Source organism: Molothrus ater, chromosome 9, assembly GCF_012460135.2.
Source record: "Molothrus ater isolate BHLD 08-10-18 breed brown headed cowbird chromosome 9, BPBGC_Mater_1.1, whole genome shotgun sequence".
NCBI classification, from domain to species: domain Eukaryota; kingdom Metazoa; phylum Chordata; class Aves; order Passeriformes; family Icteridae; genus Molothrus; species Molothrus ater.
Genome location: NC_050486.2, coordinates 10613187 through 10639305, shown reverse-complemented (window position 1 = coordinate 10639305; position 26119 = coordinate 10613187). Strand labels below are relative to the sequence as shown.

Genomic DNA, 26119 nt, shown 5'->3' with positions numbered 1-26119 from the left:
GTTTTATTTTTGCCTTTTAAAATTAGGTGTAAGTGCAACCTTCATGCTACTGGCTGTAAAGAAGAAAACAAAAGACTACTTTGTGAATGTGAGCATAACACAACGGGCCCAGACTGTGGAAAATGCAAGAAGAATTATCAGGGCCGACCCTGGAGCCCTGGTTCTTATCTGCCTATACCTAAGGGCACTGCTAATATCTGTAAGTAGTTTTGTATAATAAGGATATTTCATTATTACAATTCTGCCCCATATCATGACTCTGAAGGAAGATTAATGTTTGCAAAGGTTTGTCATTTCTTTCTGACTCTGTGTGTATAATTGGACAAGGTGTCAATTTGTAAGTGCTAATTGTAAGTATACATCATCTGTGCTCTTACATGGTTATAGATAACTTCCAGGAGAACCACATGTTTATACCCATAGTATACATCCCTGGACACTGCACAGAAAGAGCTAAGGAATGAAAAAATTAGGACTCTCTACATAAAAAAACACACACAGATGAGAGAAAACAGTGGGAATAACTGCAGTACTGCTCCAGCCATGGTGCCCTCAGCTCTCTATTCATACATCCTTGTTGTCTTGAGATTAGTGACACTCTCAGCTCAACAAGTGAGATCCTTGCTCATTTTTTCTCCATTTAAAAAAGGGGAGGAAAAAAAACACCTCAAACCAGATTTTTCATATTACTAACTAAAGATCTAAAGGTTGGGAAACATTTCGCTGATGTTGACCTGCAGTCCAGATTCAGATGCACTCTTGTAGATCAAGTATTGAAGAGAGAAAGCGAGGGCACAACCTGAGGCTTTACATCTGCTTGTTTCCAGCTAACAGCCACTCCACAACACACAGCTGTACTGTTCCAGCACACTTCCATATTATCCAAAGCAAGAAGTTACTGACAGCTCTATTTCCTGGTTCTGGACAAGATTGGGCCAAAATAAAACATGGTACTGAAAGAGAGGGCACAAAGACAAGTATGACCCTCAGTTCTCCCTTTCATGCATATATGAAATATGCAGTGATTCAGAATCTCCCTGAACTGAGTAACAGACTTAAATTCCTTTGAAGAAAGGACTGAAAATCAGGATACCTTTTGACAGAAGTTACTAGCTTCCTTTTAAAAAAGTCCACAGTTTTGCCCTGATTAAAAGCAAAACATTCATTTTAAAATATTAGATATAACAATTTATTGAAAAGGTGATTTGAGAGAAACAGAGCTATGTATGCAGTGGAAGGAAAAGTTTAAAACCAGGAGCAATGTGCAATGCTCAGAATGTTATCTAAGACTTCAAAGCAGCAGCTGTGAAGAATCAAAACTCAGAAATGAAGATCATAGGAAGCAGGACCTTATCAAGTAAAATGTGAGAGTAATAGACTAAGTAACAAACCATGAAGTGTGGGGGCATGAAATTATGATAAAATTCTTACTGAGCAGAAAAAAATGAACTTCCAAAAAGCAGGGAAAAACATTTTGTAAGAGTATTCACTTTTTTCGCCTGTTATAAAAACTGAGTCTGGCTCACAGAATTAATACTTTAAAGCTATGTTTGGGAAATATGGTGAGATTTACCAGGTTGATTTTAGCTAAATTCAGCTTGCTGTGAGTTTTACCTCATTCCCAGTCAGCTGAGCACGCACCAGACAGAACAGTGAACAGTGGTATTAGCACCTACTGAAAGTGTGTCTGAAGCTTGTTAAATCAACTTTATGTTAAAACGTCAGTGAATTTCAGCAAATACACAGTTTATGCAAAAATCAAAATGTTTTGTAAATAATAGGTAGCCCTTCCTGGGGTTGATGGTGATGATGAAAACATAACCTTGTTTGAGCTGACAAATACTCCACTTACCCTCAAATCCTGACTTCAGCAGTCATCGGCAGCAGGAATTTCCAGGCAAACAGGAAGAAGCAATGAAGGATTTCTTCTTCATCTCAGTTACCATGAAATAAACTGGCTTTCTGAGCTGGACTGCTGGGGTTGCTGGCTGCTGAACAGAGAGAGACACCCAACTGACATGAGCTTGACCTCAGTGATACCTTATGGCAATACATTTCAAATTTTAGTGAGACAATGAGTGAGAGGTATTTTATTTTGCTTGCCTTAAATATTTTTCAACGGTTGAGCCAGTACCTCCTTAGATAAGGAAGGAACAAAGAATAATGCATTTCTGTTTACATCTCTTACACCATTTATCATTACATAGACTTGACCTTATCCACTCCTCCACTCTTTTTTAAATGACAAATCCTGATCTCTCTGATCTTATCATAAAACCATGCCACATCTCTGGTCATCTGTGCTTTCTCTTCTAGTTCTGTGATGTCATTTTTTTATTTGGTGAGGCTGAAACTCCACATGATATTCTAGACATGACAACAACATGGCTCTTTACAATAACATAAAAATGTTCCTCTTTTATGTTTTGTTATTCTCTAGATCAGTCCTTGAGTCCTTTTTTAAGACTGTACCGCAGTTAAAACATTTCTTCTGGCCTCAAGGCTGACTTAAATTACAGGTTATATGTTACAATAGTTAGTTCAGAAACATCATATTTGAGTTCCTGTAAAATACTTCTTGGGGCAACATTTCCTCATAGCAATTCTTGTTCAATACCCTTTACTTCCGATGCTAACAGACTTAGAGAAAATTCCTCAGCCGGTGAGAATCGCTTTCTTTGTTGTGAACATCAGTGAAAACAATTAACTTAGCATTCAAAATTAAATTAATTATTAATTTTTCATACCATTAATAATACCTCAATTGCCTATCTTCCCAGTTATCTCTCTGGGCCTCCTGCTTCTAGTATGATGATTTTAACAAAAAACAATTTCTAACTTCTGTGTTCATAGGAAGTTGATTCTCAGAATACTGTGGTTTATATTTAAATTGGCAGATTTTATGCTTTTCTTCCCATATCTTTCTCCATTGAGAAGACTTACACATCTTGAATGGTATCTTTCCAAAATCATCTACATTCTGTTGTTTTCAATTTGGCATTGGGGTTTGGATTTTTTTTTTTTTTTGCTTATAAGAGAGCTAATTCTTATAAGTTACAAAAAAAGAAATGAGTTATATATGATTATTCTGAGCCTCTCATACACTTGTCTCCAGCTGCTTCCATGCTGTTTGCATGCATATCTTTTTAGATGTTCTTTTCACTTTTCTTTTATCTAACTTCTTCATTTTCATTTCCTCGCTCTCTCAAAGTTAAATATTACTGCAGTGGATTTTTTTTATCCTTTTCCTTCTCAACAAGCATGTTGAGTTTCAGTCCAGAAGTGGTTCTCTGATAACTACTTCTTGAATTGTGTCCTATGCACTGCTTCAGAACTAAATCAGCTTCTCTTCTCGTGGGTTGTCTAATTCTTTGGTACAAGCAGCAATCATTTATGGTATGTAAATCTTAGTTTCTTTTGCCACTTCCTGATTTAAGGCTGTATGTGTTGGAGCATATGAAGTTTTACATTACTGTGTAAACTCTCTGCACAGCCAGTGTAATTTCACTTAACTTGTTGCCTTTATGTCACCATCTCCATCGTGTGGTCAGCAGTGCAGCCCTGCTGGTGTACTCTCCCTAGTCAGGTGTGGATTCTGAAATAGTTCCTGGAACGTGTTGCTAGAAATAACTTCCCTTCATATATTACTTCAGTTCTCTGGGGCACTTTGTATAATCCAGTAATACAGTGTTCCTTTGATACTTCTCCTTCCTCTAATTTTCAAAGACCATCTTTTTCATCTAATACCAAATTATTTAAAATTTAAATATATTTGAAGTTTACATGAATATGCTTAAATAACATACAGTTAAAAATAGCTGTATAAATGAAATACTCTGAAATTTTTTTTTCTTCTTTCCACAAAATAAAAATACACTCTTTCATGAGATTCTCTGAATTTGTGAAATTTGTTCAGATTCAACAAGAAGCTTAATGACTATTTCCAAATCTTTCCCAGCTGGAACTTCTTTTATTTCCATTGCTCAGTTTCTGCCATTTTTTGTGGCCAATAAGACTTTATCATACCTTTTCAAGCTACACTCCTGAAACAGAAGACCATTGCAGATTATTCTGTAGTCATAGCGGAAACCTTGACTCAAAGCTGTTTTCTTTATCCATTTATCTCTTCACCATTTTAAGTCACCCTGAGTTCTTCAGGGTGAATGCAAAACATATTTCCATGCTTTACCTGTGAAAGACAGGTAAAGTAACAGCAAGTACTCTGTTGTTTACTGGCACTAACAATATTTCTCCATTTGTCTCCACACAGCATTTATTTTATATTTCAACTCTATCTTATTGACTATTTTGTGATTACATTCATTCCCTTGTGCTGCCACATTCTATAGATAGTTTTTTCTGCAATACGTTTTGACACACAAAGTGAACTTATTGAATTTCTCTCTACTTGGTATTACAGGATAGCTTTTCTCCTCAGCAGTTGTGTGTCTGACAGCACTAGCCCTTTTCTTCCTCTCATTGTTTAGATCATCTTTGGCACTTAGGTTCTTTGCTCCATCAGACAGAGCTGTCTCAGACTCCACAGAGCTGCCCTTCATCAAAGTCTGCTCACTTTGTGTCAGTCCCTTCACCACCAATAACCTTTATCAAAAGTGCCCCACACTCAGCAGAACTCCCTCCCAGCCGTTACACAACTTTCATAATTCATTGTTCAACATGAAACGAAGGATTGACCAGGACATGGGAAACATTGGTGGTTCTTTTCACTCAAGAGTCAGGCAGACAATCTCAGTTTACCAAATCTCTCCTGCAGTGGGTCCCCCTCCCATGGTACAGCCTCTGTCTCAGCAGCACAGCCTTAAACCTCCCTGAAAGGCAAAAGACTTACAAGGCATCCGTGCAGCACAGCTGCCACAGAAACAGTTTCTAGCAAAACTTACGGCACCTCCAGAAGTGCACTGGTATTACCCTCACTGATGTTCAGTTTTCCTCATAAATACTTGCTGGCACAAAGCCATCCTGAAGGACCAGCATAAATGAAGTTGTCCAAGAAGTAGGACTTTTTAGTCAGGAATCCAGGTAACAAGGATCCCTCTAACTGAAAGAATCACACATCCTGCTTTCCAGTCAAAGCAGACTCATAAACTAGACAGTGTCCCATTTTCTAAGGGCCCATTCTCCCAAGTACCTGGAAGTTTTCCAGTGTCTTCTTTATGACTTGATTTGAAGGAATGGGACACTTATATTGAAGTTATAAAATTTTGCTCCTTGATGCTTTTGACAATGTGTTTCAAAGAGAAAAAGGAAGATATCAATCAATAAGTTACAAAACAGCAAAGCTTCATATTGCTCCTATTTTATATTTATATTACATACTAATATTAGTCCATGAAGCTTACAGAAGGTATAAGGCCACAGGAACATGTCACACAGAAGGCTGGGAAACTTAGTGTGAGGACAAAACTGCAGTGTATCAAGAGCATTCAGGTAAACAGGAGTGTCAGGAAAAACTGCAAAATCTGCAACTGATAAACTCATTTTCCTTCAACTGGGTATCCAGTGCAATAGCCAGCAAAACATTGCAGGTACCTACCTAAAAACAATACATTATAAATAACATGCTGTATTTTTTTTAAAATAGGGCTTGAAAAATTATCCTTCAGCACTCTACCCTCTTGCATGACCCTGCTGAGCTGGTTGTTTGTGCTGGCTGTGGTGACATCTGTTGCTGGGAAATGAATTGTTTCTGTATGTCACTGGTTTCAAACAACTCTGTTTTTGCCATATACAGTGAAAAGGTGAAATGAAAGAGACTTCTGGTCCTTTAGCAGCAGCAGCATGGAAAGGCAAAGTGTCTGTTTTAAGATATTCAAAGTGCTAAAAATAGTCTGAGTTTCAGACTTTTCAAAGTTTCTAATATTCTATCAATAAATTACGATTACTTGAAAAAGAAAATCTTTTGATCTCACTGGGTGTTTCCTAGGCAGAGTTTTCAATACTGGTTTGGACTCATAAACATAACATGAAGAAGTCCAAATTTTAAAAGATGTTACCCAATAAAACAATAGCTATTTCCTCTGTCCCATTTATTTCTGGTGATATTGCTTGGGAAAGCAGAGATGAGGGATAACAAACTTCATCAAAGCAGTTCCTTTGCTATGAATTCAATCTATACAGAGGAACAATGGAAAAATTAACAGTAGCAGAAGTTCTGGGGCTCTTGCAATGAAACAGATGAAATTTCCAAAGAATTTTCTTTCACTGTGTGTAATCCTTTGTCTGACTACAGGTTTAACAATCCATGAAAAGTTTACTCCTATGATCATAATGATAACTCCCTTTGAGGGATTACAAGACACCAGTATCATCGAGCTTCTCAGGGCTTTAAATTGCTAGAGAATTCAGAAGTTCTGAAATTGATGCTGAGCATCTGATATTGCAATCATTCCTCAATGGAAGAGCTGCAAAGGAAAGAAAGATTCACTGCAGGGAGTGCTGTCATGCTGCAGGGCAGATAGTCTAGCAAAAGATTGGATGAGGCATTAACATCCCTGCTCTGACTCTGCTATGAAAAGCTCTGTATTTTGTTCCTGTTTAAGAGTCCTGCCAGAAGCACATGCAGGCATTGACAATGGAGGTGCTAAGAGAGTCTGCAGGGTATGACCTGCCCTGACACTGGAAGCAGCAGTGTGGTCCTTCTCACCGAAAGCTTGATCTATTTCTTTGTGTTAAGGATTTCACACTGACACAAACTAGAGACAGAATCAAAAACTTGCTTTCTTCGCTAGCATCTGATTTGCTTTTTTCTTCATCTCAATAGCCAGCTCCATGGTAGCTAAGAGCTAAAACAACCCATTTCTGGAAGTAGGGGAAATGAGAAAATTACAGGGCAGATGCAGAAGATCATACGAAAGGAAAACAACAGATTTTTTTCCTCTCAAGTAATGCATATATATTTAGATGCACTTACAGTGAACATGTAATATACCAAACCACCGCCCTCAAGTCAAGTCAAAAATAATAAATAGTATTAGTGACTTTTTCCTGCAATATTTGCAATTTCAGGGGCAGTACCAACCTCTGAACTTATTTGCATGCTTTACTTGATGTCCCTTCACTATAAATCTATTACCATTAATAACCATCCCAGTGATTTCAACTGGAAGATAATTTAGGCTGAACATTGCTTTGGTTTAACAACTGAATAGATGTTAATTGAATCCCTTTTTGTACCTTGTTCAATAGAATTGTCCATCAAAGGAGGCCTGATCCTTCATCTCTCTAACCTGTCCCCATCACTTCACTGCTGCAGAGTACTCACAGATTTCAGTACAAGGCTGACTGGAAACAATCCACACCATGTAACAGACCAGGTTCAAGCCAAGGGCCAGCAGTGGTGGGATGACCCTGCAGCCTGTGGGTGTCCCCAGCAGTGGTGGGATGACCCTGCAGCCTGTGGGTGTCCCCAGCAGTGGTGGGATGACCCTGCAGCCTGTGGGTGTCCCCAGCAGTGGTGGGATGACCCCACAGCCTGTGGGTGTCCCCAGCAGTGGTGGGATAACCCTACAGCCTGTTGTTGTCCCCAGCAGTGGGGGGATGACCCCACAGCCTGTTGTTGTCCCCAGCAGTGGTGGGATGACCCTGCAGCCTGTGGGTGTCTCCAGCAGTGGTGGGATGACCCCACAGCCTGTGGGTGTCCCCAGCAGTGGTGGGATGACCCCACAGCCTGTGGGTGTCCCCAGCAGTGGTGGGATGACCCCACAGCCTGTTGTTGTCCCCAGCAGTGGGGGGATGACCCCGCAGCCTGTGGGTGTCCCCAACAGTGGGGGGAAGACCCCACAGTCCCCAGCAGTGGTGGCACAGGCAGAACCCTGCGCTAAGGCCCTTGCCTGCCTCCACAGGGACAGAGAGGGAGAGCACAATCACACCTCCTGTGCCTGATTACCTAAGGACTTGCAGCAAATCCAGCTCAGCTGAATTCAAGAGCTAGCCTCAATATGTAACTCCAGATCTCACACAAACACTCCTTCTAAGAATAATTTCCCCATCATATGTGCAGTTTTCACAGAGTGTTAATAGATCCTGCTTCGTGGCCCTACATAACCAGCTCCTTTCCAGACAAACTCAGAAGTGTCATTCTCACTCTCTTTAGTAAGAAGGGCATAAAGTAGTGCACTGTAAAGGCCAGTCACCTCACACAGGGATACCTGGTAGTACAAAAACCAGTCTGGTTACAGAACACCACACCAGCTAAGAAACTCTGTACAGAAATAGCAAAACAGCTTTTGAAACAGAACCTGAAGATATCTTTGCAAGGTTAATACAGAGCCCTCAGGCTAGCAGGCATCTTGTGTTCATTATTCTCTGCCCAGGAAGCATTTATCACTATGAGTTCATTGAAAATTTTGAAGTACGATAATATGAGGCAAGCAGACTTGGAGGAAAACCTCTTCCTTTGCTACAATCTGTTCAGGAGAGAAAGGAAAGGATATTTGTATGTGTGTGTAGGAGACAGAGAGGTTTGAGGCGGGGGAGTATACCCAGAGGAAATACAAATACCATTTCACAGCGCAAGTGTGAGTGCAAGAACACAGTTTTTGTCTTTTATCTAATATTTGTGTAGGTTCCATAAGTGTATAAAGGAAAGCTAATCCTGCTAATTTAAACCAGCTACAATGACTTGCAAAACTTTAAACAAGCTGCTATTGAAACTTCAAGGAAAAATATTTGAAAATTGATTGTCTTTTTGACATGTAAAATAAGGGGATAGATGTTCATTTAATTATCTTAACCAAAAAAAAAGCACTTTTTGTTACTATTAGAACTGTGACCACATTGTTTTATTATGTTGATATTTGCATTTAGCTTTCAATACCTCATGGTGCTAAAATTTTGGAAAATACACGTTAATCTCAGCAGAAGTAGAAATAATTAAGTTTGCAAACAGCATCTGAGTGTGGGGCTGGGTGAGCAGCAAGTGCTGTCCATGGTGCTCTGCCAGACCACAGCTTCCATAGGCTATGAAACCCAGGAGCTGCAATTCTGTGTCCCAGGATTGATGTGGGGAAACATAAGAAGTCTGGCTTTGGTCCCCATTCTGCAAATTCTCTTACTTTCAGCATTGTCTTAGCCATGCCACAAGTGAGGATTTTTCCCAGCTTGACTCTGCAACCTTGCTTACATTGAACATCATTTATTCTCAAGAGATTGCTTCACTTAATTGCAGAGTGAGGTCCATGCCGTCTCTGAGTAAGGCAGAACTTTAGGATAGATGTTGAAAGAAGTGTAGCAGATGTTTAATGGAGAAACAGACAGATTTCTGCTAGAAAATGCATGCCACAAAATCAATAAAACTTTAAAAAGGCAAACTGTATTTAAGGAAGAGGATGCAAATACCCAGGATTTCAATACTGATCTGCAGTTTCTGACTAACCCAAGTGATGAGCCACAGTCCCATTAACAATGGCATTTACTCTTAAGAAAATGGCATTTCAGGAAAGATTTCATATCCATAGTTTTGTGCTACACACAAAGCCTAGCTTTCAGGGCAGACCTGACAAGAAGCTAGTTCTTGAGATTGCATTATACAGCATGAGATCTCACACTGCTTATCCAGTGAAGGAGTTTTACTCCTTAACAGCCCCACCTCTTATGGTAAATTTCACCTGTCTCTGGAATGGTTTCTTTGCATTAATTCGGTTAAGGAATTGAAATGAACACAGGAAAAAAAATAAATCAATGAGAGGCTTAATCAATAAGGCCAACCTACTGCATTAGATTGTTTCACCCAATTACATTTCTTTTACATAGCTTAATTTAGATAACTGTCAGGTAAAAGAGGGGAAAAATAGTTCTATGCAATTAATGCAACAGAAGGTACCAACTGATTTAAGCAGCTGGCCAAAGCAGTTAGCAATGCATCTATCCCTTGGTTAAATTACTCTCCTGGATCTGCATAATACATGCATGACTGATATTTTTATCTAGAGCATTAAACCTAATGGCTGGTTAGTTGAAATACAAAACTGTTCTGAACAAATTCATGAAGTTCAGAGAGCTGGTATAGATCCCATCTGTCAATGCATTTTAGTGGTCCCTGCAGCCCCATACTGCAAAATCTAAAAGACTACATTTATAAAGGACTGGGCACGTAATGGCAGATGCTTGAGTTTAACTATGTATTGATAAAGTATTCTAAAGATGTTTTCAGAATCTTAGGTGTAATAGCTCACCCAGCTATAGCAAACAGCTAACTACACTTCTTTGTGTTTTCTTTCTCTGCAGGTATACCCAGTATTTCCAGTATTGGTAGTAAGTAATAAAACCAGTATTGTTCTGCATTGTCATTCAGCTTCATGGATCTGATTTCCCAACATCCCTTTCTGGTGTAGATAATGTTTCTCTGACAGCATGCCCTGTGGTGCAGGGGCTGTTTATTGGCCTTCCTCTCTGGCATTAACATGTAACTGTTGTTACGTGGTCAGAGACAATGTCACTCCTTACATCTGCATTCAGCCCCAGATTTTCTGATCGATTCTTGTCAGCAGATGAGCACCGAGTCCTATAAAACTAGTGTGACACAAAGAATTAAGACACTGTTGCAGAGAAAATATTTGTTGAGCATTTTGAAGAAAAGTGTTTGCTAATAACAGAAGTATAGGACCAATAATTTTCATGTATGTATATGTGTGTGTAAATTCAAAGAGCAAATGGAAAAGTTTATAAATGGAATAGCTTTCATTTCTATGAAGTAGATTAGCAAATGCAGCGTATCTGCTGGAATCTGCATTAACTCTAGCAGGCTTTGAACTCGGCTTTACTCCACAAAATAAATAGAATCGTGTTCCTTCACAGAAAAATGCTTTCCTGTATGTAATCAAAGTACCAAAATGCAACTCAAACTATAACAAAACCATGACACCATTACATAAAGAACTACTTATCAATGAAACAGATGATTACTTAAACAAAACACGTGGAGAGACCAAGTGCACAGCAGCTGAGCTGTGAGCCTTGGCTGAGCTCCACAGCTGAGGAGTGCACACAGTCATGGCACGTTAGTTAATTGCCAATAAAGTAGGGAGGGAGAAATGGGATCCTGCTGTGGCTCGAGGAAAGAATATTCCCCACAGCCTTAGCTTTGCAGATAGTTTGGGCACAACTTGCATAATACAGGACAATCACAGTTATAAAGTACCACAGTTGTTAAATGCAATTTGCCATACCTGATACCCAAGTGAAAAGTTTTTAACAATTTGGGTAAAACTATCTCATTTCTTATGATTCAGGGCCAGGACTATCAATTTTTAATCAATTCAGTTTACTTAAGCTGATGAATAGCACTGATTTGTTAAGCTCCAGACAGGCAAGTTAAATGCCATCAAAACTATCTCCCTTGCAAGTGCAAGCACCATTAGCAGCTGAATGCCACAGCATCTGTTTTCTGCTTTAAATAGAAAAACAGCATCAATGACAATAATGTGCAAATGAAAGCCTTCAATCTTAATAATGTCATTTGCCTGCTCTAGTGTCTGCTCTGGTATTTGCACGCCTGCAGATTCATAGTGATGTGCTATTTTCAAAACTTTGTGTTTATACATATATACTTTACAAAAAAAATTAACTAAATGAAAGAGAATAAGTTTATGTCACCATTCTCAGAAATATTCCTGCCATTAATAACAGAAATGGGATGAATGGGAAATAGTTCTTTGGAGTTTGATTGTGCTATAGTTTCTTAGTACTACTGTGTTGCATGGTCTATATGGTTGTGTTTTCACTTCATCCTCCATGCAGCCTTCGTCACCACATCTACCATTTCTGAGCATCAGCAGATGTTGGCCTTTGAAAACTTAATAGGGAAACTCAAATACCTTTTGAACTATGGTGAGCTGAAAGGATGCATTGTTGACCTCTTTGTATTTTACACTGGGATGATTAGTACAGTTTATTTATTACAGACAGAGAAAATTCTGTTTAACATTCTATAGGAAATAGAAGAGTTTATGCAAATCTGTGTTTTATCTTTAGTCTGCTGTTAATGTCTTGGGATAATATGTGGTAGAATTCAATATGTTTCTTTGCCTACCTGAAATGGGTGAAGTATGAGCATCTCTTCATGAGCACAAGTAAATACTGATACTCTGCTTGCTTTTTCCATGTGATTTTTCTTAAATATCTCAGGGGAGAAATAAGTCTACTTGCTTAATGTTCTGAACACCTCTCCTATAACATAGGAATAGCAGAATTTTTGTTAAACAAGGATAGAATCCATAAATTTATCCTGTTCTCAAACAGAATTTAACAGAAGTCCAATTAACACACAAAACCAAACAAGATTAATTAGTTGTGGCTGCTTTAATGGATTCTGCATGATTTTTGTTTTGTCTATGCTAACACAGTATTTGTTTTCATATCAGCAGAGTTTTTCCCCATCTGGGGGCAGGAAGTTACTCTCAGGAGATACAGTTTGGGTTTCATTTTACTGGCAGCAAACACCTACAGGGGCGTATTGGCTTTTGTGTGCTCCCAGCTTTTTCTAGCTTATAAAAGGATGAGGTTGGGGCAGGGGGTTAGAAACACTAAATTTCCAGCATGCAAAGAAGATGCCACTTCAAGCAATGTTCATTTAACACTTTTTTGATACTGCAATGAAAGCCAGCAAAGAATAAAATATATTCACCTGTGTGCACAAATATGTATTATTCTCTATTTTCCTTTTTTTTTACCTCAAAGGATTTTGTATTAAAGCAGCTTAGCACTAAAATTTGAACACAAAAAACAGTGGTCATTAGTAAACATCCTTTCTGATCATCTAGAAGAAAACAAAGCAAACAAAAAAAAAAAAAACCCAGAGCTTTCCCATTAAGGTCATTTGTACCTGCTGTTGTCTATCAGTTGAATAATAGGTTCTCTGATCATTTCCAGCATTCCTGATTGCAGTGCTGGCTCTTTCAGCATTTTTCAGCTATGTCTGAAAAAATACTGGTGAAAGTGTTAGCAATTAATGAGTCCCAAAACCATTTCATAATTTTAATCAATACTTATATACAGTACTTAAATATTCTGAAAACTGCATTATTTTACTTGCTAAAATAATGATTGTACAATTTTACATAGACCAGTGCATCAAAATGTTTATTATTGTGACCAAATACCAGCATTACTAATCTGTACATGTATGCCTTCAAAAAGTTGAGTCTTCTAAACTATTGCTTCTTTTTTTTTGCAAAGCATAACTCCACTAATTATGCTAAACAGTTTGTTATAGAGGGTATAATTAGATAAAGGAGAAGATAGACATGATGTGCAAATAGCTCTGTGTGGGCGATTATCACCTTAAAGCCTGCTGCTGGCAGATGAGTCAGAGTTTAGAGACAGACCATGCACCCAAGTGCAAGATGCAATCACAATAACCAAACAGTATTTTCTGCTTTGTTCTCTATGTTTTTGTTCTTCCTTATAGTCAATTTTAAATTAAGATAACTTTTTTTAAATGATAATGAATGCAAGATGAAGTAGTAAAAAAAAAAAAAGACTGAATAAGCACTTTCTTATTTTATTGTTTTCTTAACCTTGAAAAATCTCATAGGTATTTTTCTGGAGCTAAAATAGTGTCTGGATGAGTGTAGCTTTATTTGTTTTTCACATTTGTAATGAAATTCTAATGTGGTAAATATATATCTTAAAAGGTGGTGAGAGCAAATACTAGTGGATTTTTTTTTCTTTTTTAATAACAACACAAAGTATTTTGGACCTGATTTTGCCCTTTGCAGTAACCAAGTTCTCTTATTAAATCTTCAGTCGTGTGAGCAAAGCCATTACCATGCCAAGCTGTAGACTAGAGTCTATACCCAACACATGTCGTAAACATGCATAACTAGGTTGTACATTACTTTTCTATCATTATTTGAGGTCAGGTTTACAGAAAGCTGTACTGTTGAGGAACCATTAAGATATTTATCTCCCTAAAACATTCAAATATTGTCTTCAGACTGTATCTATTATTTTGGACATATAAGTAAAATATTCTCATTTCAATTTAATTTCATACAAATCTGACCTTCTAATAAATAATATTGTTAATCAGGCTTCTAGTCTAAGGCAGTCACCTTATCTGGGTAACTGATTATAATAGCAAGCCAGTAGTTGTTTTCCCTCCTTTAATGCTTTGAAGCTCTTGAAATCTTTTGCTTTAAAAATTCGATTTTACACTATATTAAAACATTACTGAGCTGAAAGAAAGTACAAACGGCCTTTGTGGTATGATGTGCTCATTTGAATACTGGATCTGAGAGAAATTTACATTCCAAATAATTCCGTTACGGATAGTTGTACCTGGTGGGAGTCCCAACAAAGCCAGTTTGCTGCTCTACAGCTAGGGTGTGACCCCTGAAGGTGAGGAAGCAGAACTGAGCCCAGCACAGAGCAGGAACTGCCTCTTTGCTAAAATTGCTGTGACAAAGTTCTAAATAAATCAAGTGATTTCAAGGGCAGGGTCAGAAAGCACCAGTGCTGCCCCAGGGAGCACTGCCAGGTCCTTGGGTGGGATTTGGGGGAGCCTTTGTTTCAGCTTTGGTTTTGCCAGATCCACCAATTTTAACAGATAAGAAGAGCTGTGCTCAGCAGTGTCAGACACAGCCACTCGCAGTTTAGAGTTGTTTCTCATTCCTCTTTCCAGTTTTCTACCATCATCTTGAGTTAGTTTAAATCAGTCTATCAATCACACAGTGTTTTCAATGCTTTTTGATGTGCTGCAATATATAGAGAACTACTCAGTTCATAGTTATCTTTCTTTTAACCATTAATAAATAATCCAGTGATAGGATACTCTAGAAAATAAGATGGCAATATTCCAATATGTACCATGGTACCCATGCAAAACACATGGCACTTGCAATATGCAAGTTGAGCTCAGTTACTCAGGGAAGTTTATAGAGAGTAGAGATGACCCAAAAAGATATTTTGAAATCTAATTATCTATAAAACTTGGAGAGAAATTGCCAGGAAAAAATGCATTTCTGTGTTACCCTCTCATAGTTTTCTTTCTGTTCCTTAAGACATGTTATCTGTTTATTTCACTGACTAAAGCAAAGAATGAGGTTTCCAAATCAGCATTGTGATTTTAAAAAACAAATCTTGATTTACTGTTCATCAGTTGTGAATTACTGTACAGTAATTCCAGGTGATCAGACAAATTTATTTTTAGAGGAAAAAGCATAACCAGTCCAAATAAAAAATAACAACACAACCCCTGCAAACTATCAACAAAGTAATTATTTTTTTCATGATAAGGTAGCTAAATGTTTCATTCCAAAAATACTGGCATTCATTGTGCACTTCTCTAAACATTTTAATGGAAATACTTAAAATTGAAGAATTCCCTCAGCCCTCACTATTTTGAGAATCAGCCAAAAATTTGTTCAAATCAGTGGTATATTTTTTCTGATATCTGAAGGTTTCCAGAGATGGATCCTTGGATTATTTTTAATCCTCTGAAAAGATCACTTTCTTTTTACTCTGCAAGTGGACACATAAAAGACTAATTACATTTAAATTCTTCCAACAGTTATAAAAGCTGTTATGGCTGAGGAGCTACCATAAAACAACCACATCTTCACATTTATGCAGAATTCTCCTTTCTTCAAAGGAACAGGTATGAAACTTCCTACATTGCTCCAAGAAAGATTGCCTTATATTGGCCTACTATTTTTTTAACTTAATAAAGGGTTGATAAAAAAATCAGCATTTCTCTCTTTCAGTGATTTAGATTTTGCAGTTTAATGAAAGTGCTAAAAGGCAAATTTTATGTGAGGCAGATTACCATAGCTTCCAAAAGGCCATAGGAGGTAGAAATGCTGTAACAATGACATGATGATTGCAAGAAATGGTGGAATACAAGCTGATATAAACACACTTGATTACTCCAGCAGCTACTAAATCTGCCAGTGATTTCAGTGAGCATTATTTCTTAAAAATCCTAATTTTTTTATTCAATATTAGCACCTAAAACAACTGTAATAAGTCCACTGTCCTCAGCAGGCATCTCTAATTGAGAACAGATATTTACTGCTGCCTACTCATAGTTTAAAATAGGTAGCAGCAAGGCCAGCTTTCTGTGGCTAGAGACGTGAAGTTCTACTGAATCATTAAGTTTATACTGATACATTTTTAATTTTTTTAAATGGAAAGAAAGTTAGAAAACATCTTAATCAGCATATCCCACTGGGGTTCCTTATTGTTATTAAAAATTAAATTAATAATGATAGTTGCCAACACAAGTGCTCCCTGTCTGCCACTAGTGAGCATTATTTAAGACTTAGAGATTTATGGGTAGTAATTTCCAGCAGCTGCACTGTCTGTGGGCTGGGCCTGCAGGATCACTTGAGGAGGGGATCAGGCACTGTTGGCTGCAGAGTGCAGGTGCACAGGCAGCAGCAGAGAATTCTGTGCTCCATCACCTCTGCCCTCATCCCTGAGCAGGGACAGCCCCTCTCTCTGGGAATACACTTTCCTTTTACTGCCAGCTCAGTACTTGGTTGGAGTGAGAAACCAACAAAATGCCCATTAATTTCTGCCAAGATCGTGACAGGTTTTTTTCATGTGCAGCTGTCGGGTTGGAATTAGGCTGAAACTCCCCATTCATTTCCTTTATTTCCCCCATTTGAAACCATGATAGAGCCCATGGTGCAGACTGTACTTCCAGTGAATATTTGAGACAGATTTTCTTCATTTACTATTGGAAGTAGTTCTGATACAGAATGTCAGGGAGGAAATAAATAAAAAAAGATTGGGAGGAGAAAAAGGAAATTATCATACATCTAATAAATATAATGCAGTAAGTTTTTCCTTACTTCATAAAAATTAAATTTTCTTCAGTTGTTACTTTCTACATATAATTGGCTTTGGAACAATAGTAACTAAAAATGCAAAAATATCCAATGCAAATTTAAAATGTCATATCTGATTTTTTGCTCAGTCACATACCTCCACTCTTAAAGATGTGTACAGTAGCGTCACTTTTAATAATAACACTCAAACATACATTTAGAAACTCTCTTTCACATTTCTTAGCCTTGTTTGCCCAGAATAACTGTCGTGGAATATTCTACAGTAGATTGAAATAGCACATCTTATAGAGGACCTACCCCAAGATTCATTTATTATTCTGGTAAATAATTACTCTTATTACAAAATGCAGTTTCCAGGCATGGAACTGTTCTGGAAAAGATTGGTTTATCTAGTCAACTCCTCTATAAATAAAGCCCTTGGTGGTAATCACCAAGGACTAGAAATATTTTCACAGGTTGCTGTGAAAGAATAACTAGCTGCTAAATGAATCTTCCCAGTGTCTGTTCAAGGGATGACTCATCTGCTCCAATGTACATGTGGGAATGACATCCAGCATTCTTGGACTTGGACTTGTCACCTACCTTTTCAGATAAAGCATTTTAAGTCATTGCCTTTAAAAAACCATTCAAAGATACAAAGAGAGACCTTTATGAAGAAGCCTGTAATCTTGATAGAAATACAGGCCATGAATAAAGGATATGAGTAGAAGATTTCCTCTTAACCAAAGATTGAAAAAAGCACATTGACAGAAGCATTAACCTAAGGAGCATTAACCACATTACCAAGCAGCAGCTGGTTTCAGCTGGATATGACCCTCAACAACCTCATCTAACTTTAAAGTTGACCCTGCCATGAGCAAACTGTGGAAATAAATGACCTCCAGAAGTCCCTTCTAATATGTTTATAATTATCAGTAATAACCAGTAATAATCACTAGTAATAATACTTAATTGGTAATCTCCAGGCACCGTAAACTCCAACTTTATTGTTTTGGGTGCCCATTAAGAAACTCAGTTCAGTGTTACCTAATTTAGAGGGTCAGGGAATTTTTAATTATTTTGCAGTAAGTCACAACCTCCATTTTAAGTAAGTTTGCTGAAACAAGCACAGATCTATAGCATTTATAGAATTTCTAAAAAATAGTAAATATAATTTTTTCTGCATTACAAGGAATGATATTATTTAGAAAAATCATGATCAGGATAAATTATATAGTAAATATTACTGATTATATCAGTTTGATTATGTAAAGTATCTGATTTACTATCTAGGACCTACAGTTTATGAAATGACAAATTCCAGAGGGTTAGTCCTAAGGCATTACAAAGTTCTTTGACACCATTAATTTTACCTTTGATAATACCTAGGCCTTTTCAGTTGAAGACCACTATACATATGAATTTTTATAGCAGGTGTGCCACATTGTACTCAACAACACAAGTAGGATATTGGAAGCTCCAGTCTGAAATGTTACCAGTTTTCTGCAACAACTCTGATGCTGCACAATGGCTAAAAGAAAAAAAAAGGCTCAGGAGACAGCAGGACAACATAGTCCATAATGATTGCTTTTCCTTTTTTAACTCCTGATTTTTATGTTATGCCTAATGTCCAGTCACTTTTAAATGTTTAGGTCAAGTCTAAGTGTTCCTAAATCGACCAAAATTTGACAGGGAATTAACTGTGCAAGTAATTTGTCAGTGAGTGTCTGATGAGGAGGAAGGTGGTCTGTCAGGTGCTTGGTTGCAGTGTGTCAGTGGAGTGGTGAGGGTTACCACAGCACCTCACTAGGGACAGCTTGGAGATCCTTCTTGTCATCCACTCTGACTGGGGCACTTGCGCTTCCTATGTGTGGGAATTGGTGGATCTGACCTGTAGAGGCAGGTTAATGTCAGTCAATATGTAGACTCTTTGAGAATCTACCAAACTGGTTCCATTTTTCTTTCTTCTGTTTTCTGGATTGATAAGGAAAAAGCACAAAAATGCAAGAATCTGATGTAATTATGTGATTAAATTACAACTTGACCCATTCAATTGCAGAAGACTGCCTAACAGCAAATGGCACAGTGCAGGTCCCCATCCTTTCCTTTCATTGTTCCTTGTGTGGAGGACTTTAGGGACAAAGGCTGATGAGACCCTTAAGAAGAATTCTGTTTGGTTCAGACAAGACACAACCACTGCAGTACTCAGAAAATATTATAAAAACATGGTCCAAGTCTAATATTCAAAGCTAGGCAGGTGGCAACAGAGGAAAAAGTTTTTTTTCCTTCCCCAGAACCCCATCCCCTTCACTTTCAGCTCCAAGACCCAGCACCAGTCTGCTAAGGGTTGTCATTCCTCACTTCCCCAGCCCCAGAACATATTAATCAAAGGAGATGAAGATCTAAAGAGACACAGCTAATTCTACTGCTCACACAAAATGTTTCATGCATGTAACACATTTTGTAGAACTTATAAGAAACTTAGATATTTAACATTATGACAAAAAAAATCGAGCTGTAAAATATATCAGCAGACATATCAGATGATAGGAAATAGATGAAACGCACAAAAGTGTGAGAGCCAAAGAAGAGGCCCACTCTACTGGTAAATATATTTCTTCTGATAACAGATATGTAATTCACTCAAAAGGCCCTGAAACAGGATGTTACAGTAAGATATGTGTCTTTGGTAAGAAGTCCATATTTGTCTGATACTGTCGTTTTATCTCTGCAGAGCAGATTTAACACAATATGTTCCTGTTTTGTTCCTGGTGTTAAAACTATATATATTGGTCTAGGATATCTTCTCGTCATGAAAAATTATATTTTAAGCCATAGAAGAGAAATTGTTATGCACAGTATTTTATGTCCATTTGGTGTTTTGGGAATCATGAATTGCTTGTTTTCTTGTTCACTGTGGAGTCATGTTCTGTTCTAGTGCAACTTAGACTAGTCCAGTAATAGCTGTGTGTAATCTCTGTCTTTGTCCATATGCTTGCCTGTTTAGAACAATATCACAGATGTAAATAACAAAACCTGATTTTTCCTGATGCATGCAGATCCTCCAAAGTTTGATAGGATATGGCCGAATATTTCTTCCCTTGAGGTTTCTAAACCAAACCAAGGTAGGATGCTGTAAAATTCCTAGTGGTCTAAAGGTACTGAAATTGCTCTCAACAAGTCCCACAGGGTGGCAAAAGTAATAACAATGATACTCCAACTCATTTTTCTCTGGTGCTAAGTAATGCTATCCTATGAGAAAATAACTATAAAACAAACCTCACCTGAAAAGGGAGTCTTCCAACACTCAGACTGTGCACATTACTGCAAATATGGGAATAATAGACATACAGACTAAAAGTTGTGATACACTGAAAGCCCAGGAAAATTTTGGACTTGTTTAGATAGCACAATCTGTATTTTGAGTAAATTTTGAGATTTTTCAGTGAACAAAGGTTGTTGCTGTCAACATCAAACGCATTTTTAATGTCTTGTTTCCACTTTGTTTTCCCAAGTGAGCTGAGAAGCATTCTCAGCTTTCATACCATCCCACAATACAAGCAAGTTCTCTGCAGGAAAGACCTATGGTTTTCTACAATTTGAGTGCTACACAAAAAATTACTTTCATACTGTGATGTGATGATTAGCACTGAAAGAAACAAAATTACTTTTAAGATGAGTAATAAAACTAAGATTCTTTGCTAGTTGAAGAAGTATTCAGCTATACTTCACATTTCAAAGTGATTGCTCATTATAAAAATAATTTCCTTCTGTTCTTATTTACTGCCCTTTCCTCCCCCAAAAGTCCCTGCAGAAATCTGGCCTGTGGCTTACTTTCATGTTCAAAGGATGTCCTTTCTGTGCTATAACACACAGAGGTGGAGGATAAAATTAATGAAAAGGCAATCTAGAAAATGGCCACTACACCAAATGAGAGGTATTGGGAATCTGTTGGGAATTACATGGGAAGGGCTGTAATTAAGTCTGTGGATCACAATCACCAAATCAAACATACCCCATGTGCATGTGAAATCTGCCATGCTATACGTGCAAGTTTCTATGTGCCCAACAAAACAGAAAATACTAATTGATCTGTGCTCTATGTAAGGATTAGAAATGTACTCTAGTTTGGATTATTCACCATATATTTAAAACTAAATATCCCTGATAAAGTAATACCTAGCATTCCAATTTGATTTAGCTCTCATTGTATTTCCCAAGTTTTTGCATGTCTTTTTTAAACAAACAAAAAGCCCTGCCCAGACTGATCTCTTTTCCTCTGCTCTCTGTAAGGATTAGCCTACGTTATTCAGAAGAATTTTAAATTAAACCATTCTCAGTTAAATGATACTTAGCATTTCTAATGGATTTCATTGCTTAATTATACTGTGTGTGATCTAAGACCTAACTTCATTGGAAAATATGTTTTGAACAGCACAGAATTACTCAGTATTTCTTCCCCAAAAATAAGAGTTTAAGTAAATTTAGTTCTGATGTTTTGGTAGGGAGCACAAAACACAAAAACTTCAAAGCATTTCTATTCAGCTTTTGTGTGTTTGCAGCAAATTGTTACAGTGTTTCACATATAGTTGTAGATTAAATATTTCATTTAAGGATAGTGTATGAAAAGAATGATTATAAAATCCATCTATATCTAAATATTTTATTGTGGGGTTTAGGTGTATGCTAATTGGCCAGAATAAATATGCATTCAAATTCAATAAAACCCTTTTCAGACCACTCTGGTTATCATATAGTCATTTGTCATGGATTGGGAGAAACCGCCAAATAAACTCTTAACACAAAACTGCCAAAGTGCATAGATGTGAATTACATTCCCTATCTTGATCTTGGATGTTGCAGCTCAAATAATTCAATAATTGATAATGTGTAACTCATTTTCTGAAACTTTACCCTTTCTTTACAAAAAAATAACCATTGTTAAATTCAAAAGTTAGAGAATAAAAATGTTTATTTTAATATTTTTATTTGTTCCTATATGATACTTTTTCTAATTTGCTGTTCATTTTATTACCTATCCAGTTGCTCCCAAATTAGCTATGTCAACTGTTTCTTCTGTTCAAGTTGCAAACCACAAGAGAGGTAGGAATTCTGGGATTCATACAGTGATCCCATAGTGCTCTGTGTTGTGAAAACATTGCACTGTATGAATCTGGAATATCTGTGGAGTGTACCCATTAGTTTACTGGTGAGGCATCTTCATTGAATACAACAGAAGCATTAAGTCACATAAACATAAGCCATACAAAGAAAAATAAATATGCTTCTTAGACAGTTGTTGGTGGCAAATAAAGTGACATGGCATTTATTTTTAAAGGAGATAAATGTATGAATATGACTATTCAGATCCTTGCCTAGAAAGCAGATGTTTACTAGAGTCTTGTTTTCCTCAGTGATATGCATAAATTGTAAAAGAGGAAACATAAGCAGATTAGTTGAGGGCAAACAATCCATAAAATATCAATTGTCCATGTCCTCAAGAAGTATCTGTAAATGCCATGGAATGTAATGCATTGTTGTGTCTTTTAATGCATTGTAAGTGTGCCTTATGTCTTCATTTTATTGTAAGTGTGCAAATTCGGAGTGCAGGCATTACATTTGGAACTGATGTTCTAGTGTTCTATAAAAGTAATGGAATTTTATGAATATAATAAAGGATGCCAATATTCTTTCTGACTTACAGGCAACCTGTTTCATTTGCATATCTGTCATTCACAGTCTGAACCCTGAGATCTTTTCACTGTTTTTCCTCATCAATTTATCTGTAAAGAGTATGTATGAAGATGTTTTGTCTTTCTGCAGCTATTGTGAATATCTCATTATTCATGAAATACATATGAACAAGGAAAAGGGTTATTAAGAAATGTGTGAACTTAGTTTGGCCCATTTGATGAGATCATGGTAATGAGCCACACTGTTTGTTATGAAGTAGGTAATTTCTAAGGTTACAATGAAATCTCCTTTGTTTGCCTTAGTGTATGGAGGAGGAGCGCGGAGTGAGTGGAAAATGAAAAAGAAAATATAATTTAATGATTTGTGAATGCACTTTTCTTGAAATATGCTTTGCGCTTTTAATTAAAAAGTGACACTAATAGCTGTCTCATGCAACCTTAGTTTAGAAATGATGCTACCCTTCCTCTTGTGTTTATCATTGTTTCATGTGATGACATTTCATGTTTTAATGGTTGTAATAGCTGAAGCTTCAGCTGAACTTCATCCCTACAATAATAGTATGTTATCTCAAAGATGTAAGTGCATAGCATTAGAATGGGGGGAAATTGTTCAATTTATAGAAACAAAACAATTAGATTATCAACTTCATGAGCCTGCTTCAGTGGGTAATTTTATCATGCTTTCTGCAACAGAATCAAGATTGTTTCAATAAAATCATTGCACTGGAAAATAGTTAGGGAGGCTCAGAGAGTCAATGCTTCTGTGAGTTTGTAAGGGATTTGAGAGTTCCTGAATCAGCCAAAAACAATGATCACATCTAACATGGCAATCCCTTTTTCCTTCACATTAAACCTATCTAGCTGTCATTACCTCTTCTCTGAGATCTTTAGTTTCTGAACCATTCACTCCTTATTGTTATTCAACTTATCTGTGTCTTTTCTGACATGTGGTACTCAGAACTGAAAGCAGCATTTTCTAGCACTGTAAGAAGCTCGTGTCATTTCACAATGGTTGGTAAACCATGTGCAGCCTGATTTTGAGACTTTCCCCCATCTTCTTCAGTGTTTGCATGACTTTGCCAGTGCATGACAGTGCTTTAGGCTGCTGGCCAGAGCTGTGTGCCTAAAGACCCTAAGCTGTGCTTCTGACAGGTCTAACAAGCAGAATACTTTCTGGTTAAGGTGAACCACATGATCTGCTGGAAGGGCCATATAACACTGACAGCTTCCCAGCTGGCACGGTGCTGAATGTAATTCTGTGTGCTATGTCTGAGTGGCTTAGGGTAGCACCTCATGTAGCCAGTAGAAAAAGTAATTCCATTTCAATCATAGGAGGACTTTACATTTTTTACATCCCTCTGTGCTTATTTTTGTAAGCACAGAGGGATGTAAAAATGATTCACTGACCAGGCCAACAGCAACAATTTATTGCACTAACAAGATGGAGGGGAGGCAGGGGAGAAGCAAACACTATCACAAAATTGATTTAATCATTACTTGCCATTTCTTTTTTTTTTTCCTTTGCTAGTGTTTGATCAGATCATGGACTGTTTTTGAGTTAACTGTGGCTTTTTCTACACTATGTAGCATTTACTTATTTGACCAAGACTGCTAGAGCACTCCTGTACCTTAGTTAACTTTGAGACAAAGATTTGGTTTCACACAGCACAGTTGTTACAAAAGAGCAATACCCATAGAAATGCAACCAAGTTTAAAAACTGGTCTCTTTGTTTACCCTAAGTATTGATGACCCCCCTCTGAACTTGAGCAGTCCTCCTGCCTATGTTTCACAGCGCATGCATACATCCAAGTGCTCGTAATTATTAGAGGTTTCTTCACTCCAAATCATAACTTGGAGCAGGCCCTGTGTTGAGAGTGAATTGCTTAATGTGCAGCTTTTGTTTTTGTGCTGTTGCTATGGCTAATTACGTGTAGTAGTAAGATAATTGAAAGTTGTATTGCAGTTTCAGAGTGGAAGTAGTGCAGTCATTCATTCATGAACTATTTTCACTTCTTCTGCTGCCTTAAATACAAAAGATAATGTAGCATAGTCAGCTTTTCTTTATAGTATATAAGCAAATTATTTCCTCTAAATTCATCTGGAATATGAAAATGTTTAGCAACAAGTCTGACCAACATACCAATATAGTATTACCTCACCAAAACAAATTATCTGTTGCTAGCAGAAGACAGGTCCTTTGTCAGACAGAAAGACTGACAGCCTTGCTTCTGAATCTTGGCTTCAGAAAGATCAGATTGCTTATCACTAGTCAGTCTTTCTTACTTTAAAAATCAAACACAAACAAAATCATACCAATTTTCCATTGCTCCTGTTTGCTAGTGCTATTTTCCACTTTTAGATCTCATCTGTTCCACAGAGGCAGTTTTCACTTGAGCAAGATGGATATACTTGGGGAGAAATGCTGCAGGGTGGCTGGCTGAGATCAGAGTGACCAGCTGCAAAAGACAGCAAACTAACATTTTTTCCTCCTTACTTAATTGTGTCAAGTGGTAACATACTGATACCAAATGTTTTCCTGTACTCCAGCAGTTACCAGCATCAAAATTACCAGAATAGCATGAACCACAAAACACCGGTTTAGCAGAATAACATTGAAGAGAACAAGAAATATATGTTAACTAAATGCATATATGTAAAATGGATTAATGTTTTCTGGCAGCAGAAAGGCAGCTCTCAAGATTGAAACATATGTTGTGCTAAGTGTCTAGAAAAATTTAATCCATTTACGGTGCAATCTATTTACAGTCCAGTACATCAGACAAAAGCCAAAGAAATATCCATGTATTGGGAGTGCAAAGCATACTCAGAAACATCTTCTGCAACTGTTGTTTCTTTACAAAAATACAGACACGCTCAAATACTGTATGTGAAGCCCACTCCACCAGTCAGGGGGATGATCAGGTGCCCCAGCATAACCAGGAGCATACCAGAGGAAAGGCAGCACAGGGGACTTGGCCTCTGTCATATATAGAAACATTTTACACCCCCTGCTAGACCTTTATCTAATTACAAGATAACTTCAAGACCTCAAAGCTCTTCCAAGTCACTGCATCCAATGCTCCATTATTGCAGGAAACATACTGCAATTTATTCTACCAGTTAATAAACTACATCTGTAAAGCATCAGTGTGTTTTGTGACAAATGGAAAGTGTCCAACAACCTCACCGCCCTAAAGCCTAGATACCATCTTCTAATTTCCAGCTGAAATTTCCCACTAGCCAGTTAACACCCATTTGTTCTTGTGCCAGTATTGTCCATTAGGATGGCAGGAGGCTTAGCTCCTTGCTGTATTTATGCAAGAAGGTGATACCTTCTATCATCAGTTTGCTAGACTAACAAGTCAGATTTTCCTAGTCTTGACTTTTTAAATAGACTCAACTTCTTTTATCATCCTAGTAACCTTTCCTGCATTCATTCTGGGCTCATAATCCCAAGAGCTGAGCGATCAGGCTTACACAAGTATTCTACACAAAGCAGAGCTGTGTCTTCTGTAACGTTATTGATACATTTCTGATTTTTTCTTTGTTCTGCATAAAGCTGAGTATTGCTCGTGATTAAAGACTAAAAGGCACTAGCATTCTATATTTAATGAAGGGGTTTTTTTAAGTGGCTG

At 37.4% G+C, this 26119-nt stretch overlaps 1 protein-coding gene across 9 annotated transcripts in view; it reads left to right on the top strand.

Annotated features, from left to right (window-relative positions):
- NTNG1 (netrin G1) overlaps window positions 1-26119 on the top strand; it is a 149063-nt gene that overhangs the window by 90679 nt on the left and 32265 nt on the right. For 6 of the 9 annotated variants that reach the window (XM_036387396.2, XM_036387395.2, XM_036387391.2 and 3 more), the window contains exons 4-5: window positions 27-199; window positions 10246-10272. In XM_036387396.2, coding sequence (XP_036243289.1) covers window positions 27-199; window positions 10246-10272 — 200 coding nt within the window. Of the gene's footprint in view, window positions 1-26; window positions 200-10245; window positions 10273-19849; window positions 19916-21833; window positions 21894-26119 lie in introns of all 9 variants that reach the window. The other 3 variants (XM_036387400.2, XM_036387397.2, XM_036387398.2) reach the window with 2 other exon arrangements.